This window comes from Idiotropiscis lumnitzeri, chromosome 5 (assembly GCF_059441095.1).
Source record: "Idiotropiscis lumnitzeri isolate Australia: NSW breed Sydney's pygmy pipehorse chromosome 5, RoL_Ilum_1.0, whole genome shotgun sequence".
In the NCBI taxonomy this organism is placed as follows: Eukaryota; Metazoa; Chordata; class Actinopteri; order Syngnathiformes; family Syngnathidae; genus Idiotropiscis; species Idiotropiscis lumnitzeri.
In genome coordinates, this window is record NC_142395.1 from 15822952 (window position 1) to 15842536 (window position 19585).

General features: G+C 40.2%; 1 protein-coding gene across 1 annotated transcript; it reads right to left on the minus strand.

The window, feature by feature from the left end:
• Positions 1–2610: 2610 nt before the first annotated feature.
• cplx3b (complexin 3b) lies at positions 2611–10283 on the minus strand. Its single transcript, XM_088296490.1, has 3 exons — positions 9821–10283; positions 6229–6316; positions 2611–5327 (listed from the first exon to the last, which is right to left on the minus strand). The coding sequence occupies exons 1-3, from the start codon at positions 9976–9978 to the stop codon at positions 5103–5105; spliced, it is 471 nt and encodes a 156-aa protein (XP_088152616.1). The 5' UTR covers positions 9979–10283; the 3' UTR covers positions 2611–5102.
• Between the last annotated feature and the right edge of the window lie 9302 nt (positions 10284–19585).

The following is a 19585-nucleotide window of genomic DNA, read 5'->3' on the forward strand; positions in this document are numbered from 1 at the left end:
TTGGCACACTTGTACTGCACATGCTGATGTTCAACAGTCTGTCTAATTAAGATAATGAACGTGTGTAACATATTCAGTCTTTGTTTTCATCTAGAAAAGCAACTGAAAGTGCACAATGAAGTGCAGAAAGTACCTCCCTGCTGCCACAGGTGGCAGTGCTGAGCTCCATTGGCGTAAAGCTAGAAGAAGTGCCGCACTCTTCTCATTTGTGATGGGTATGACAGTTATTTTAAGTGAGCTGAATCATGAGAATCAGTTCATCAAAAAGAATTGTTCAAAACAATCATTCACAGAATTGTTCACACCCCACAAACTGTACGTGTATGTGAAATGGCGGCTCATTCACTGACTGAATCGTTCCTGAACAGGAAATGACATCACGTTCACTCACTGACTAGTTCGCAAGTGAGAAATTACCTGGTACAACATGCAATGGCTTCTCAGCCATTCACATTACACACTGCACAATACTTAAAATAAAATAAAACTTTATTTATATAGCGCATTTCACAACAGCTGGAGCGGTAACAAATCACTTTACTCGTGGTGTAATATAAATTAGCAGGAAATTAGAAGACAGATTAAAACCTATTTACAGTAGGTACCACAAGAACTGCGACAGGCTGAAAGCCAAAGAATAAAAATGTCAGACACCAAGAAAGATATTTGAATTTTGTAACTTTCCACTACTGAAACAAAAATATCTGATTGCTTAGTTAGACTACATACCAAGGAGAAAAAAATAATTCCAAAAATAAATAGTACTCTCATACCATCTGACAAAGCCTTCATGAAGGCCTCGTCGCTGGGAGTCTTCACTTTGGCAATCTCTAATTGTCACCCCCACCCTCCTCTCTCTCACACTCTCTCTCTCTCTCTCTCTCTCTCTCGCTCATTCTCTCAGTCTCTCTCTCTCTCTCCCATTGCTGTCACACATTCCTCAGCCTTGTAGAATGGTATTTTCTGGCCCGTTTCACCGCCATTGTGTCCGATTGGCCATGCGTCGGCCCAGCGTCTCCCTCACAAGGAGGTCTGTTCACGCAACACGTCCGTCAATGGAGAGGGCCTTCTGCAGCAATATAATTTACAGCGCTCCCCTTTCACACTGCACTTGAAAACTAGCAATAGCTCAGGATTTAGTGCCATTCACATGCTGATTAACTTGATTTTTTTGGGGGGGAGAGGGACTATATTTTCACGTGTGTCTGCCACTGGGAGGGCCTGGTTGTTTGCACAAAATGGATGCGAGGTTCAAGAGTGCAAATAGACAGATCAACAGGCTTGGATACGGAATAGTATGTGAGAACAACGAAATAACTAGACTTATTTTTTAAGAACATTGAAATGCAACAAAACATTTTTGGAAATGACTATATCAATGTATCTCTTCAACTGCAAATATTTTAGTGAGTATAAAACACCATTTTAAGTTTTTACTGGAAAGAAATCTTACATTTTTGCAAACATCAAACCAGACAAAGCAATAATTTTTGGTAAAAAGATTTAGATTTTTAACAAAGCCAATTTACTTAATTTCCCAAACATTAAAGAGATTTGAATCTTTAGTATGTATTTTTGTAAACATCAAAAATGGTAATTGGTGTTCAGTTAATCTAAGATTCATGTTTTTATAAAAGTAAAAAATAATTTAGAGTCGCGAAGTGACAACCTTAAAAAAATAAAAAATAAAAATCTATTTTTCTTTTTTACCATCTTCAACCAACATTGGATGAATCTGAGTAAACAATTCTTGATGAGTGTATCATACGTACTTTGGCTTAGCCGAATTTAGCTGACTTTAATTTTGATTTTGCTGATGATTGACAATAGACTGGAAAATAAAATAACAAAACGAATGATTCTGTGAATGAATCATTTGAGAAATTATTTTTTGTGAACTGAGTCATGATTCTCCTGTATCATCACTTCACTTTGCTGTGACAATGGAAATGCGTTGCGCTTCCTGTACAGTAGATAGCGGTATCCACTCATAAAGCAAATGGGAAGAAGAAGAATAGGGAAAAACAAAAATAAGAAAAGTGACATTTGTGGATTTTATTTACCTTTGGTCACACTGTGGATCTGGATTCTGGTTAAGGTAAGCCATTTGAAACTTTAATTAGAGAAGTGCAGGGAGGCTACATTCAACTCTTGCTCATAGTTTGAAAACTGTAAACTGTTGCCGTCCACCCCCCCCCAAAAAAAATCCCGGCTGCCTATGAGTGTATCAGTTTTTTGTTCAACTGAACAGGCTCAGATGACGCACTGAATAACTACTAACTAAATTTGTGAAGAAACTGAGACACAATTATTCCCGAAGTACTCTCATACTTTTTGTGGCACTTTTGTTTTGAGGAGTGCCATGAAATTTTTGCAATGTAAAATGGGTGCCTTGTCTTAAATTCAGGTGAGAAAATACTGAGATAATTCTAATCGATATATAAAAATTTAAAAATAAGTAGAACTCCATCACTACACTTTTTGCAAACAGTTGTCGCCCCCTGTTGTTCATTAGTGAGAATGCACGTCCTCTTTCGAATGACCTCAAAATGGAAAATCTTTTGAATTAAGCTCTGTTACGACTGAGAGATGACTGGAAAAACTGCGAAATTACATTATCCAAAAATATGTTTATTGCAGTTGAAACTTCCATCAGAGACAGAATGACAGAAATATTTGCTGACAAACAAAACACACTCGTACAAAGCAAGAAATTCTCGTGGCTTATGGCTTCACTTCCCCTCTATTATTATTATGATTGTTGTTTTTATTACTGTCGTTATTATTACCATAGATATTTCCTAGTAGCAATATTAAAAAACAACGTATTGCTACTTCTTGAATATTTCATGATGAACAGCTACTGGTCTATCGCCATCACGTGACAAGAACCACAACAATGAGGTTTTCCTCCGCGTCCATTCATTCATTTGATGAACAGAAATATTGAGACACACCCTTTGATTATTTAATGAATGTGGACATCCGAGTGTGCAAATCCATATAGGTGTGATCTGTTGAATTTGGTGTATGGGAACGTTTCCCAGAGTCCCAATTCTTTTGTCCATATAGCGCTTCCCCCCAATGCAAGTGGATAACAACACATTTGCTTTTAACCAAACACGCACACACACAGAGCAGTTTATATGCAAAATAAGAAGGCTTAAACCACATAAAACAAATTTGGCAAAACTAAGCAACACAGTTTGGTGAGGTGGCTACCACATTTCCAATAAGGGTACCCTCGATGATTAGTCATTAGCTTCTTAACACATATGACTAAGAATTCAGAACCAGATGATGCTTATGTTACGGTTAGTGTAGGTTGAGGGTTAGTCCAGGCCAGGAAAGGCTCATTCTAAGCTTATGGTCCACTTTTTCAAACTGAGAGCTACTTCTTGAGGATTGATTAATGAAACCAGTTTGATACACACTTGCAAAGTTACAATTTTCTCAAATTATGATGAAAATTATATTAATTGAGGTTATTCATCAGTCGGAAGAAAGTGATCATGTTAAAGATTCCCCACAAATAAATATTCAAATAAGGCAGTAGGAAGATCAATATGTATTCTATAAACTTTGCAATTGTTTACATTTTCAAATCCTCACAAGTAAACTTTGGTGCTGCGGTATACTAATGTAACCTTAAAGACTCCTCCTGGTCGGGCTAGTTAATGGTCAGGGTTGGGTTAGTTATAGGTTAGGTTAGGGTAGGCTTAAGGTAGTCAGTCCGGTTTAAGTTTGTGAGTCCACCTATAAGCATCACTTTGCTAATTAGTGAGCAGCATTGAAAACGTCTTATTACTAATTCACAAAGGCTTTATAATTGCTTTATCACATGAATAAGGGCACCCCTATTGTAAAGTGGTACAAAGAAGCATATATTGCCATCGCTACGCAAAAAGTCCACGAACAACAACACCACAATCGGAACTCCTCCAAAAACGACACGGTGAGGCTGCGGCGTTAGCATTAGCGCTAACAAGGTTCACGAGGACACCACTCGACTTGACGACAGCTACTCCACTGGCACAAAACGGCACCTCACAATGACCTCAGCGCGTACACACAACATAAATATTGGCGTTATGACGACACAAATATTCAGACATGTCGCGCTTTGGCCTCTAAAAGCATGTATATACGATACTGTTTTAGCAGCTTTTTATGGATTGATAGCGAACGTTTTAATGACACTTCCATGTGCAGCACAAAGACAGGTTTTTACACCCTGTGGTGAAGGCTCAATTTAGGAAAAAGTAGGAGAGCTACGTCTTTACTCCCATGTATTGCACACAGTAACGTCCCTAAAGTGACACATGACTTATATGCTCAACATCATCGGTTAGTATTTGAAAAGAAATGATTAAAAAAAAAAAAAAAAAAAAAAGAACAGTCAAAAGGCTTATCATTGTTAAAAGTAGCTTCCAGGTGGTAGTGGGTGCTAACATTTGACAAAGCTTTAATTAATGTTGTGCTTTTTCAAACGCAAAAAAAATGATCCCTAGTTCCCAAATTTAATATAATTCTCCCCCATAGAGGATGGGTTTGTCAGCAAAATTAGCTGCTGATTAGGTAGAATTTCCCGCTTATGTTGAAATTCTCTGAGTTTAGCAGTTAAAAAAGTGACGACTTTCCCTACACGGACCGCCGCTGTCTCAAAGGAAGAGCTTCTGGAACAAGGAGGAGGTAGATTCAGGAAGTGTTTCCATAACACATCAGTAACGTACTACTGAGATCGGCTAGGTACCACAAACTGTACTCTACTTTTGCTGAAATGCAAGGAAAAAAAAAAAAAGTTAAAAAAAATTATATTCTCTGTGAATTTCTTTCTGTCAACCAATCAGTGCTCGGCTGTGAGTCTTGCTCCGCCCCTTAGGTAACATAACTGGGATTGGTTCCAAAAAGTGTCACAGAGCACTGACTGTTTGTGTTAAAACAAACTAATTTTTTAAACTGTTCCACTCATAATAGTAATAATAATTATTATTTTAAGTATTAACATGATTTAAAATCAATCAGCAACGCAAACAAACACATGCGTAACTACTTCCTCCTTCCCAGAAGCTCCGCCTGCGACTAATCTCCGCTCCCCGACATCACATGAGGCTGCAGTTCTCCGTCTGCTTCTTGAGGTCCTCCAATGTGGCCTGGGCCTTGTCTTTCAGCTGGTCCATGTCGACGTTCTGCAGGTTGGACAGCTGGCCCAGCACCGACTGCTTGTGCGCCTCCTCCTGGTTGTCCTCGGCGATCATCTTGGCCAGCTCGGTGGGCAGGACCACGTCGTCGCCCGCCTGCTGGATCTGAGTCTCGTCCAACTCGTTCTGATTTGGTAAAAACATTCAATTTGTTTTTGGGAGGAAGGACTTAAGATCTCAACATTGGCTAAAAATCTTTATCTTTGCTTTTTATGAAGTTGAACGAGACAAACGTACATACTGAGGTCACGTTTATATCAACGTTAAAGACAATTTAGTAATCAATACTAATTTAGTCTTTAAAACATCTGAAGGAAACATCAAATTGGACAGTTTTCCGCCAAGCATAACTTTTGGGAAGGTCAACTTCACATTCAATTTACTGTAGATGTGCGCATTTCTTAAACTTCAATTACAATGGAATCGTTTACAAATCCAAAGAATGAGTTTTTGGAAACATCAAAGACAATGTAGCCTTCTGTGAACCTAAAGTAGGGATGTAACGATTCACTCAAGCCCCGATTCGATTTGATTTTCGATTTTCAGTTCCTGATTTAGATTTTTTTTTTAAATCACTGCCATAATTGTCTCTGCGCGCTCGTGTGATGCTGCAGCCATCCACAAACGCAATACGCATTGATGTTTGTCGCAAGTGTGTAAATGTTTAGTGAGTTTTAAATGGGAACAAAAACTATCCACTATGCTGAGTTGCACTAATTCTGTGAAACTATCCATGAATATTAAAATAAATACTTTTTCTTGGGCACCAGTCCATTTTTTTATGTAGAAGGGCCTGAATTATGCATAAAATTAGGGAAATGTACTGTGGTTAAAAAAATAAATAAATAAATAAATTTAGTTTTTATTTAACCTTAATACAAAACAATTTGTTTTTCTTCTCTAATATGTAAAATATAATCTACACATTCAAAAATGTACCTGAAAAAAATCTAATTGAAAGAATCTTTACATTCCTTTCCTAAAGTGCATTATTTGTCATGTTTACGTCAAAAACAATTTAACGTACCTTTGGTAGTCTGTACTTGTCCCGAAAATGACTCCTCACAGTGGCTCGCTCGGCTTTCTTCTGGGCAAAATTAGCCTCTCGTTCTTGTCTGCAACACAGCACATGTTCTTTGCATTGCTGATAAGATATTATTACTTAGTTACTATCATAAATGGTCACTGGATAAAAAAATGCATGTATGCCCAAATGTTAGGAGATTTTGTCTTTTTCTTTAAAAACACGAGAGCGAACACTCAATTAAAATATTTGTGTGGGTAGTTTTTTTTTGGGTGGGAGACTCACAAAATATGGCAGTGCTGTGTTTTGTTCATAAAAATGATTTTAGACTATCCAAGTAATAGAATGCATATATATATATATATATATATTTTTTTATTTATTTATTTATTTAGTTTTTTTAAGTCTGTGGAGGATATGTCTTTTGAAGAAAATAACAGAATTGACATGAACTTGCAATAATTGTATTTTAATGATGAGATTATAATTCACAAATCCTTCCTAGAATTTCAATGGTCTAGCTAAATGTGCTTATTGAACGGGAGGTTTTTGAATACCAATATTTCTATCAAGTTGGATAAACGTAAGAGTTCCATTTTCCCATGTTGTGCTCTGCAGTTAAGGCATTTCATTAACGAATAATTAATTGTGATTTATTTCATTTTTTTTTTTTTTGCAGCTAAAGAGTCAGGAAGGTTTGGGGGACCATATCGGCATAAAAGTATGGATTTTATTTAGTAAACGAATAGTCGTAGAATAAAAGTGAAAATCCCCAAAAGTGGCAGAAATGAACTGCGAATAAAGTCAAGTTCCACTTAATAATTATAGTAATAAAGTATTTGTGATCGGTTATGTTTAGATTACATTACATTCTACTTCTGTGCTAATTTGTCTTAATAGTTGAGACTAGTCCACGGACATTAAAATGCGAGTATCAATGATGTGGCTATAAATACTTAAAACGGCTTTGCAGAATATGAACACCTCTCAAAAGTGAGCGAGCATCTCTGTATCATGTCTGCAAATGCCAACACTCCACATGACTGAGTGCTTTCCTTCAGCAGAGGGCACTCGTCTCCAGAATCCGAACCTCGGTGAAGCGTTTACGCCCCAGTTGGCTCTCGGTCGTCCCCCATCACAATTGCTTAATTTGTTGAGAGGCCTGAGACACGGCAAGTCAACAAAGCTAACATAATGTCGGCCAGATGTGGCGCGTGAGCTCACAAACACAATATGGAGACCACACACACACACACACACACACACACACATGGCGGGGGAATTTGCATCGCTAGCCGGTGAGGCTCACATCCTCTGAAGGCGATGTACTCAATGTGTCAGCACAAGGTCGTTTTTTTTTCTATGAGATGTGCTGTCACATTATCGGCCCGAGTGGGCAAAACACCAAAAGCCCGGGTAGCTATCAGGTCTGGTCAAGGATGTCACGTGACACCGACCCGGATGGTGGCCTCTGGTTGTCTTCACGGAATGGCTAAACACGTCGTCTTCACGCTCATGTTTAGCGCCTTGGGCTAATAAGTCACTCTGCTCAAAGGTTACGTGAGAGCGGTCTGAGTGAGCGTGATGCTTGTCATCAGTGGAGGCTCTTGTAAACATCAAGACAAGTATGTGTTTTATTAACGGTTTTGAATTTGTCTTCAATGAAACGAAAATGTGTGCTTGTTTACATCAAATATATTGTCGGTGAAGGCTGCAACTAATCAGGGGACGGCGCTCCACCAGGGCGAGGTGGTGCGCAGGTCCTGTCAGAAATCTGTGTAGCCCCAGTTAAGCCCCTTTTGAATTTTATTGCGATATTTGGGCTGGGTATTGATTCAAATTTCCCAAAAACCCGATAATCAGTTGGGTTAAAAATAACAATTTGGGGTCAACAATGGACCAATCCACTAATTAGGTCCATTTGAACCACCGTCTTGCATTGTTTTGGACAAAACAGCCCAATGTTTTTTTATTGCCATTCACTTGAATGATATGTACATATTAATATTTCATTGGAAAGTATATATAAAATTCTATAGTTAAGTAATGTAAGTAATAGTCAGTGGCAGTCACCTGAGTCGTGATCGCTTAAAACCCGCAAATGGATTTGCTTAGTGTCATATTCCACAAAATTTGCTCAACATAGTCCAATTTTTGATAATGAAATCATCCATCCATCCAAAATAAGTTAAAGCCATTTATTCGTCAATTCCTTCGAGCTTGGCAAGTTACGCAGCCACATTGCTGTTCATCTGAGGTGAGTGGGTGGGCAGGGACTTGAATAAAATTTGCGTTTTGATGTCACATGGATGCCTGGAAGTGATCGCCTCGCGTTTGTGCCTTTTGACTTTGATCGGAAATTTCTTTTGCTTAAAAAAAAAAAGATCCTTTAAAATGTTTTTAAAATAACGCTTGTATTTATAATTTTTTTGGTTGCATTTATTTCTCCCTTTCGCCCATTTCTTTTGTCTTCATTTTTCAATGTATAGGTGACTCAAACATGACCTTTGGTCTAAGTATTGCTGTGGTGTGCCACTGAGTCACATGATACAGGATGTGGAACGCTGCAAGTTAGCATCACCAATCAATAAGCACACAACTCCATTTCCCAGATGACCTTGCGCTTGGTCACCTCTCGCATGCCAACAGGGTAGATGTGATACATGCATACAAGTCACTTTTACACGCATGAGCTCCCTTCCCCCATTTTAATCAATGAATTGCTAATTTTAGACCCCCCGCCCACTTGTTCTTGTTTATGATGCAGGTTACCCTTCTTATTTAGTTTTTTTTTTTTTCATTTTTATCAATTTTCTTGCACTTCTCATACAGCTTTACTGATTTTTGGACAGTCTTTACAGTTTTACATTTTTACTATTTCAAACAGTAGCACTCACTTTTCCAACATTGTTTTTACACTAAATTGTTATTTTCACAATGTTTACTCGGTTTGGCCTTTTTAAAAAACAGTTTTACAGCTTTCCTTAACTTCCATTTGTAAACCTGTACTCGTTATATTACATACTAATTTGACCATTTTAGTTTAGAGTTGTTGTTTTTTTTAACTCGTGTATGTATTAATTTTATTGTGGTGTGTGTGGGGATTATAGACCCTCCCCCCTATTAATATCTCTCCAAATGTGATAAATAATGTGCAGATCTGCTGTTTGGCATTTCCCAGATGACCTTGTGCATGGTGTCCCCCAGCATGCCAACAGAGTATCTATATTCATTGCGCATCATTTATTTCCACATACGTATTCATTCATGTTGTACTACTCTGTACTACACTCTCTGGCGCAGCAATGTCACCCGTTTAGACTTTCTTTATTTAAACTGATTCGTGCATGCGCGCAGATTATCCGCGTGCACAAATCCTCGTCAGAATGGAAGCGCGAGAATGCAAGAAACCTGACGATTCGTGCCCAAATGTATTTTTTCCAAATGCGTCCATTCATGCGCGCTGTTTTTTCTTTCTTTCTGTGCGTAAAAGACACACGTCTCTTTCATCTTTTTACGCACGCGAACGCGAGCGTCCACGTTCATTCCCCCTTTCTCACGTTCAGTCAACCCCTCATCGTGTATGTCGACTTACTTCTCCTCCTCTAACTGTTGCTGGTACTGCTCGAACTCCTCCTGGGTCATCCCCTGCGCCGCCGCTTCCGTCTTCTCCGCCTCGGGTTTCTCCTCCGTCAGCCCGCCGGTCAAGTTCTTCAGCTGACCACCCACCACGTGCTTCACCATGAAAGCCATCTCTCAGTCAGCACCTTTTTTTCTTTAAGTGAAGAAGTTAGGTCCCCTAAATGGAGAGTGGCGGCTTGCGTGGAATCCACCCAGGAAAGAGGCGCGTAAAAAAACAAAAACAAACAAAAGAAAACACAGTGGTTGCCGGGGGAAGGTGAAAAATGTGCCGATATGATTCCCCGCTGAATGGCGCGTGCAATCAGATCGGAGGAAGAGGAGGAGGAAGAAGAGGAGGGAGATGCTGTCGAGCCGCGCGCTTATGAGTCAACAAGTTTGGCGCTCAACTGTACCAATGGCGTGTGTGCCGCTCTGCCTGCCTTCCCGCCCTCCCTCCTGCGAGGCGCCCAAGCACGACGACCGTGCGCGGGTGCGGCAGACTCCCGATGGACCGGCCCGACATCGGACACATTTGGTTCGGTGCATGGAGACTTTAGTGGGGGGAAAGGCAAGCGATACACACGAGGGTGCACAGCTTTGTGGGGTTCGAGTCAGGGTTTAGGGTTTCGAAGGAGCTTCAACTCCCATTTTCACATATTTTTGACAAACTTTGACAATTTGTACCCATTTTCACTCATACGTTGCTCATTTTTGTTGTTTTGCAAACCCCCTTTAAACTACTGGTTGTTTGGTGGGATTGGAGGAAATTTGACAATTTTCACTAATTTGGCAATATTCAAAGATTTAGAAACATATACATTTTTGCAACTTTTTCAAAAATCAATAAAAAAAAATTCTAATATTTTTTAATTGATTCCTTTTTGTAAAAATGTTTGGACCATGTTTTTATTTATACATGTGCAGATTTTTCAATTCAAATTTTTCACATTTTTTTCAGTGATGCATTAAAAGAAAATACTACATTCTTTGACATTTTTAAGAATGTTCTTTTTACCACTTTCTTCCTTAAAAGATTTGTTGCGCATGAAAGAATGTTGGTTGAAAATACTTAATTTAATTTCAGCAAGTGTTTCCGCAAAATGAAAACATCTGGATCCAGATAGATTTTATTAATAGATGTTTGCTACGTCTACTGTTTGCAATCTTAATATTTTGACAATTTTTCATAAAATATTTGATGGTTTGACAAGAATAGGTGGTATGCCTTTGGTATTGAGGGTTTTCAATGCAGGGTTAGGGTTTCAAATCTTGGATTTAAACCAATGTTGAGGTTTCAATTTAGAATTTCAGGCAAGCTAAGGTTAGGGTTTTAAGCAACTTTGTGCATTTTTTAAAATATTTTTGCAACAATTCAATTATTTCTGACAAATTTTCACTCATTTTCGTTTTGCAGTTTTTCCATTCATGTATGACTTGATTTTTTGAGTTTTGTCAAACAGTTTGCTATTTTAATCTGGCAAATCATTTTAACATCCTTTACCCTCCTTGAATTTCCAAATATTTTGCAGATTTTTCAAAAGGTCTCAAATTTTGACCAATATTAAAAAGGTAAAACTTTTTTATATTTTATTTTAGTTTTTTCCAAAATGTTGTTTCACTCCTTTTGACCATTTTCACATTATATTTTCAACCTTCCCTCGCATGAACCGAGAACACTCACTTTTGATTGCCACACTCACATATGTCGCTAAATAAATCAACACACACAAATAAACATCAACATCCAGGCGAGAAAAATATGTGCTGTGTCTCGGGGAGACTTTCATGTAACATCCAGAAAGTTTGACAGACCCTCGACATCGTGAGCGCGTTGATCCTCGCAGCAGCCACAGCGTGACACCTCGTCTGCCCTACTTTCCTTGGCTCGACACGCAACACGTCTGCTGTGTTTTTAGTGTCAGAGGCTTAGCTGCTGTTGCGTACCTGGAGGACTAGCAAATGACAGAAAATGTTCCAGCTACCGTCATAGTACAATGAATACAAAAGTATCGACAAACAATCAGACCAAATGTCTGCACATGAAAAACCAACAGAGAAAGACTAAACATGTTTGACAACCAAATCCCATCATGAAACTACAGTACAGCATACACATCAAATAATACCACTTAAAATATCTCGGATCAAATACCATCATCACAAAATCAAGCCAATCAATCACATCAAGTCGTTGCACTTGCCCAGTGACTTAAATGCGGCTTACTTCTACGAGGGATGACTTGCAAAGCATGAGGGAGTCTAATCTGGAACTTTCACAAATCCATAAAGTTTTTCAGAGATATTAACTGGTATAAGCTCTCTCTGGTGCATGCATGCGGACATGTAGAAGAAACACGCCGACGCACTGGTGAAGTTACGCCAGCCGGGAATTCCAGTCATCTTGCAAAATGTACGCTCTGTGAGGAGCTTCTTCTCCTTGCAAAGTCCAATGAAGTTTTTGCATGCTTTACTGAAATTTAGCTCAGTGAACGCATCTGATACGCCGTGCTACAATGACTTGCTTCTGATGAACAGAATTGGATCACGGGGCTCTCAGAGAAAACAAATGACCGTAATATTCTATACATGAACAAATATTGGCATAATGATGTCAAAGAGGTCGTCAAACTGCAGTCTCTGTTTTTGAAATGCAGACGCCGGCTAACCAGGTAAACAAATTAGAAAAGAAGGTCCTCATTATTCCTGGGCACCTTAAAGGGGAAGTCACCCCCCAAAAATGTCGTCACAAAAATATCTTCTAGCAGACCCATTATTTGAAACATGGCATTTGGATTAATATTGCGTTTGTGGATTATGAGATAAACGGCAAAATCCACCGGGTTTTAGTCATCTCAGGAGGTGGCTTTTTTGTCACTCAGCTAACAACCAATCACGAATCACATGTTTTCTGAAGCTGAGCAATGATTGGTCGTTATCTGAACCCTGAGCAACAGTGATGTCATTTTCAGTCGACAGAAGTCCCAAAATGGCCGCCTCCTGAGATGACTAAAAACGGGTGGATTTTACTGCTTTACTCATATTCCGCAAACTCAATACTCCGACTCGCGGGCCTGCATAGAACATTCTTGAAAAGAAAATGCTCCGGTCGACTTCCTCTTTTAAAAGAGAAAACCTCATCTCGTATCATTTCTTACATTAGAGATTGATTCAAGTAAACATCTTTCATCACGTAGCATTACCATAAAATGACTAAAAATGTATTCCAGGAAATGACATCTTTGTATTTCTTGCATCAAATGAGATCCTGGGTGTCTTCGATGAAAGCTCATCATCCCTGAATGTCACAAATGCACGCTTATGAAAGTAGATCACCGGTCAGAAGAACATCAGTGCGACATTGAGATTTGTGTTGGCCCCACCGACGAGGTCTCCGGCGGCAGCTGTGTTTGTCAAAGTGCGTGCAAACGCGCGGCAACGGCGGATGGCGGCGTAACGAAAGGCTCCCGGATGAGCGCAGAAACAACATTACTCCCAGAATCTAAAAATAGATGCGTGTCAAGGCCCCCGCAGCCTCCTGCTCCGCTTTAGTCGTCTTTTTACAGCCTCTTTCCCCCCTTTTGACTGACATCCGAGTGCATGCTGATCATCAGCATTAGACGCCAATGGGTGGCGAACAACAAAATGAGAACACGTGCGTGCAGAGCGGGATGATGTCATCCTTCAGTGTCTGACATCAATGCCATCGGTACAAAATGACCAAAAATGTCTTCAATTAAATTCCATCTTTGCATCAAAAATACCATCATCAAATTTGTTTCAGCATCATCGAAAGATTGATACGATCCTAAGCCAGAGGCTATTTCAGAATGACCAGAAAAAAAGATATCAGAGCACATTACTGATTCCCGGTCATCTTAAAGTTCTGCTACTGTTCGACAAATCGGTGAATGGTTTAGATCTTGAATATCCGGAAGAAATGCGAACTGAATATACACCCAGTAGGGTTCTGAAGTCTGCAGACTCTGGGTCATTTAGTGGAGTCCAGAGTTCAAAGCAAACATGGTGAAGCAGCATTTCGCTGTTATGATGCGCATACGTGGAATAAGCTGACAACAGAAATGAAGTCAGCCCCAAGTGTGAAGGTTTTTAAGTCGAGATTCAAAACTATGCTTCTCCCCTCATGATCATGATTTTTTTGCACTGAATGTTTTTATTCATTTTAGTTTGCTATATTTTATTTCTCTCCTCCTTTAAAGAACTTTAGTTATTTGTTTAGATTTTTTTCAAATGTACTTATAGTCATCATTAGTCATAAACACACACGCACACCTTGTGTACGAAATCCACTCTATAAATCAAGCCGTCTTGCCTTGCCTGGCAGTCACCGTGGAAACATGGAAAGGTGCTAATTTCCGTCTAACAAGAGATGGTTTCAAAGCTGTCTTCAAACCTCAAGATGATGATACCGAGGCTAGATTTGAATATTTAGTGAACATGATCAGGTTCATAATAAGAACATTACGCTTAAAAATGTTAAACACTCATGTCAACTCTGAAGTGAAATTCAAAATGTCGTGGCTGGTTCACAACTAAAGTAGCGAATCCGAGGGTTGCCGTGGTAACATCTAAAGGAGCCACTCTGCTTGTGACAAGCCAGCGTGCCATCACGATGATTTTGAAGCCATCCAAATGTCACATCATTTTTGCTTCAACTCTCAAAATGATGACAGAGGCTCAACTTGGGTATTTTGTTAATGCCGTCAGGTTGTCGCAGCATCTTTTTGGTTTGTTTCTGAGTACTTCGAGGGAATCTTAAGCAAAAAAAAAAAAAAAAGTCAGAAGTGTTGTTCCTACTTCCATTTAATGTTTGAAGAGAAGCGTCGAGATTTTGGAAGATGCGTGAAAGACCAATCAGAGGGTTTGTCATGTCAGTGTAAACAAATTCCGGAAAAAAAATACACTCACAGGAAGCACCGACTGACTCATGATGCCAACCACACACTCCACCAATCAGGCGTGTATTGATAGAAGGAAGTCTCGAAAAGCCCCTTTGAGAAATATTATGCGGGTTATTATCTCGTAATCTGAATCACTTTATACTGGCCGTAATCACCGGTTACACAGAGACTCTTCATTAGGTACACCTGCATCTTTGCACACGCCAAAGTCAGCCTGTGCAAAGATAATGCTCACTTTAAGGATGTTATTAATAATTAGTGATAGTCAGACCTTGACATTCATGATTTCTCACAATAAATAAAACGGATAAATATGTAATAATCTCTGGCAGTATATATCATTTAACGTTCATCGACGAATGATTTACTATATTCTGAGAAAATCACAATGTCCCATCACTGGTAAACTACTTTTAGAACAGTCACCACATTGGTTACCCCTGGCATACACTAAAATGAATAAAATAAAGTTATTAATAAGATTATGAAATCAGAATCAGAAATCCCCCCTCCCATAGAAATGTATTCTGTGCGTAAATTTGGTCAATGAAATAACGACAGATAGAGAATGAGTTGCGAGAAAGTACATAATCATCAAAGCAATGCAATTAAATCCTGTCGCAAATATATAAACGAAAGCATGTCCAAATTAAACACAAAAGTGATGAAAATAAATAATCATACACTGCAAAAAGTGTAAATTAAAAATGAAAAAACTAAATACATAAAAAAAATGAAATAACTAAATACATATATAAAATGACAAAGAAAAAGAAATGAGATTAATTCCTGCAAAAAAAAAAAAAAATCCCCCATGACATCAGTCAGTAACACACAGGAAGGAAAATGGAATACACACGCGTGTGCAGTGTATGACTTTCCCACAATTTTGCGTTGTGTATAAAAATGGCGTTTAATCCGCTTCAACATTAGCATGTTAGCACGCTAACAAGCTAAGCTAAGCCCTGCAGGCTTTCAGGATCAACAGACGTGTGTGTGCCTGATCTTCATTCCTCCATCCCTCTCGAACATCCTCCATCTTTTCTTCCCTGATCCATCTTGCCCCTTTCCATCCATCCATCCTTCCACTTCCCCCCACTCATCTGTCTTTCCTCCCTACCTCACATCCTTTTTTCATCATCTCACCTCCATCCTTTTATTAGCACCAACGCTTCATCTTGCCTCCCTCCCCCCATTCACTCCTTCCTTCATCACCCTGCCGTCCTTCCTTCCATCCTCCCCACTTCCTGTCGCACTCGCTCCTTATTCCCCTCTTCTTCCCTCCACCACCACCTCCCTCCATCCCCTCACGCTTCTTCCCCTCCTCCTCCATACGTCTCTCCATTCTGCATTCCTACATATTTATTTCCTCTCCTCTCTCTCTGTCCCTTCATCCTTTCCACATCCCTCCATCCTAGGAACCATTCCCCCCCCCCCTCTGATCCATCCACATTCTCCGTTCATCCCATCTTCCCACCTCCTCCATCCTCCCTCCATTCTCTCTCTTTTCCTCCTCTCTGCTGACCTCATCCAACCGTCTCATCCCTTCATCCCCCCCACCGCCGTCTTCCATCCCTTTCCTCCATGTCGCATGTGGCGTGCGTCCCGAGGGCTGCTTTGGCGAAAACATGGCGTCACAAAGGCTCCGTGCTGGCTGAGCTTATCTGGAATTAGCTTTTTACCAAGACATGCAAACAACCTGCTCGTCAACGTAATGCGAGGAAGAAGAGGAACGTGCTGATGATGATGATGATGATGATGTGAGGCAGAGCAAGTCTTGAGCAGACATCCGAGTCGCCATTATTTACACTGCTCGTATTGGATTAAATGGTTCAAGTGTACCTAATGTTGTGTCCAGTTCATTCTGAAACGCGCGTATGTGAATGTAATTAATAAATTACACGTATGTCGCCGCATAATTGTGCTTGCTTATCGTCATGAGTAGATGTTAGTCGCACTAGTTGGTTGGTTGTTGGCCCTGCGGCTGAACGCAAGCTATATCTTATGGTGGCTAACATTAGCGAGCCATTAGCGTCAACATAAACGAGCGGCTAGTTTATTAGCCACTGATGCGGACGACTGCTAATGTGCGCGTCATGAAGATGTTGTCAATACGCATAAGCCTTAACACTGGCTTGAAACCTTAACCTTTGTTTTGCAACCTACTTCGAAACGTTAGCCTTGTTTGAAGCCCTGACCCTATATCAGAATATTTTTGTTTGAAACCCTAATGTGAGAATGTAGCCCTTATTTTAAACTCCGAACTTTGCTTTAAAATTTACCGGTGATTTGAAATTAAAATTAAATTAAACATTCATTTGAGAACTGAAGCTTGACTTAAAACTCTAATTTCAATTTAAAACTTTAGCCCGCACTCCTAAACATTGTTTGAAGTCTTAATTTGAATCCCTACCCCTTGTTTGAAACCCTACCTGGGCTCAAAACCCTGACTCTTTTTTAAACCGAGACCTTTCTTTGAAACCCTAACTTGAAACCCTAATTTAACCCCCGAAAACAGACTTGAAACCCTAATTTGAATGAAAAAATCGTAACCCTAACCCTTGTTTGAAACCCTAATTTGAAAGTCTTACCCAGACTTACATTGCTAACAAGAAATAAAAACGTGGCTTTGAACCCTAATCCTGTTTTGAAACCCAAATCTTTGTTCTAACCCTTAACTAAAGTCAGATTTCCAACCTTAACCCAAGTTTAATACACTAACCTACCCTTGAAACCCTAATTCCAATTTGAGACCAACCTTGTGATAAAAAACAAATTTGTTCAACATTGTGTCTTTTTGAAACCCTACTTTAAAACCCTAACTATTGTTTGGAACCCCACACTAGGCTCGAAACCATAATTTGAAACCCTACTCCAGATTAAAACACCAATTGGATATCAAACTTGAAACCCTAATTTTGATCTCTCATCCTTGTTTGAAACCCTAACCTTGCTTCAATCTGCAATTTAAATCCTTAACCTTTAGTTAAAAGCATAATTTCAATCCCAAACTGTTGTTTGAAGCCCTCTTTTGAAAGTCTGGAAACCCTGACCTTGATTTCAAACCCTAATCGGAAACCCTGAACCACAGCGGCGGCAACCTTCTGTTCTGATCCAGTCAAGCAGCGCTGAGCTCCCGTGCTAACGCAAGCGCTCAGCGGGCTCATTAGACGTTGTAATGACTTGAAATTTCCCACGATGCATCACTTCATATTCTCTCAATACATCTTGTCATCTGTTTTTCCAGCCGGGAGGTGCGCCTCCAAACCCAAGTTCCATCTGTGTCTGCTTCAGTCAAGAGCGCACAACACACACCCCCACACGCACGCACACACGCCAACACACACCCACGCACACGCACCCCCACACACACGCAAACACCTCGACTGCTTTGGGCCTATCTCGCCACATGCGCGGCGTTACGTAAGTCTGACCTCCACGCCTGTAAACAGCACATGCACCCAAATTTGACAAGGCCTCGCCAGCCAGTCACCTCACGCAAACCCGCACGCCCACGTGCCGCCTCACCTCCACCAAAGAGAGCATAAGAGGTGTTAGGGTTTCAAACAAAATTGAGGGTTTCGCATTGAAGTTTGAGGCTAGTGTTGGGGGGGGGGCTTCATATTTGGGTTTTATCGTATTTAAAGTAGAGTTTGGTCTTCAGATTAGGGTTTGAAGTCAGGGTTGGGGTATTTGGTTTGGGTTGGGGTTCTAGACGAAGGCTTCAAGATTTGTAGTGAGTGAGTCTTCTCAATCTTTCTGTGCTTGCATGTATTTTAAATTATGCGTGGCATTCTCTCTTGCTCCCAGCGGGCCCCAAAATGGAGGAGGGCGCGAGTCGTCTCGACACAGAGCAACACACAGACAGTGAGTGTGTGTCTGTGTGTGTGTATGCTCCCAAACATGACTTCACTCACACTCTCTCGCTCTCTCTTGCTTTCTCTTTGTTTCCGTGCTATAAATAGACTTGCGTTGTTTGTTTGCGCTTGTGCAAAGCGTCATGCAAATCGGGTGCTCAGTTTTTGATGACCTCGAATGTGACTGCAAGAGCAGCACGGTGAGCTAGTGGTGAGCTCGTCCGCCTCAGTGGTTTGAAACCCTAACCCTAGTTTGAAACCCTAACTCTTGTTTGCAACCCTAACTCTTGTTTGGAACCCTAACTCTCAACACTAACCCTAGTTTGAAGCCCTACCTTTTAAGACCAACCCAAGTTTGAAACCTTAACCCTAATTTCAAATTCTCCTTCTTTATCCTAATCCTAGATTGAAACCCCTAATTAGAATCACTAACCATTTTCAAAACCGTAATTCGAAAAACTAACTAGTTTGAAACAGTCTTCGAAACGCTAACTCTCGTTTAAAGGCCTAATTAGAAATCCTAACCGTAGTTTCAAATGCTCCTTCGAGACCGTAAACCTAGTTTGAAACAGAACTTCGAAGCCCTAATCCTGATTCAAACCAGTTACGAGACAGCATTAGGTTTAAGTTAACAAAGTTGTTAGGGTTTCACATAATATCAATCAATGGATTGTGGATCCTTGTGGTTTATTGAGAACGCTTGATCTCGTGTTATAGAAGCAAACACTGTGCACCTCACAGAGCTTACATAAGATCGGATGTTTTGCGAAATGTCTTCAGTCGACCTCACGCGGCCCCTTGGCATGGCCCAAACAACACGAGCCCGAAATTCGCTGAAAACGTCTCATAATGCTCGGCTGAATCCAGCCTTTCCCTCCCCCAAGGCAACTGTGTCATCTTCATCCCTGCTGGAGTCCTGGCGATACCAACCCCCCAACTCTCAGAGCCTTCTTCCGCTCACCG

Excerpts from the sequence above, each read along its gene's own strand:
- cplx3b (XM_088296490.1), bottom strand. The coding sequence starts at position 9,978 with ATGGCTTTCATGGTGAAGCACGTGGTGGGTGGTCAGCTGAAGAACTTG. Across the intron at positions 6,317-9,820 it reads CAACAGTTAGAGGAGGAGAA|ACAAGAACGAGAGGCTAATT; the intron begins GTAAGTCGACAT and ends GCTGTGTTGCAG. Across the intron at positions 5,328-6,228 it reads ACAAGTACAGACTACCAAAG|AACGAGTTGGACGAGACTCA; the intron begins GTACGTTAAATT and ends TTACCAAATCAG.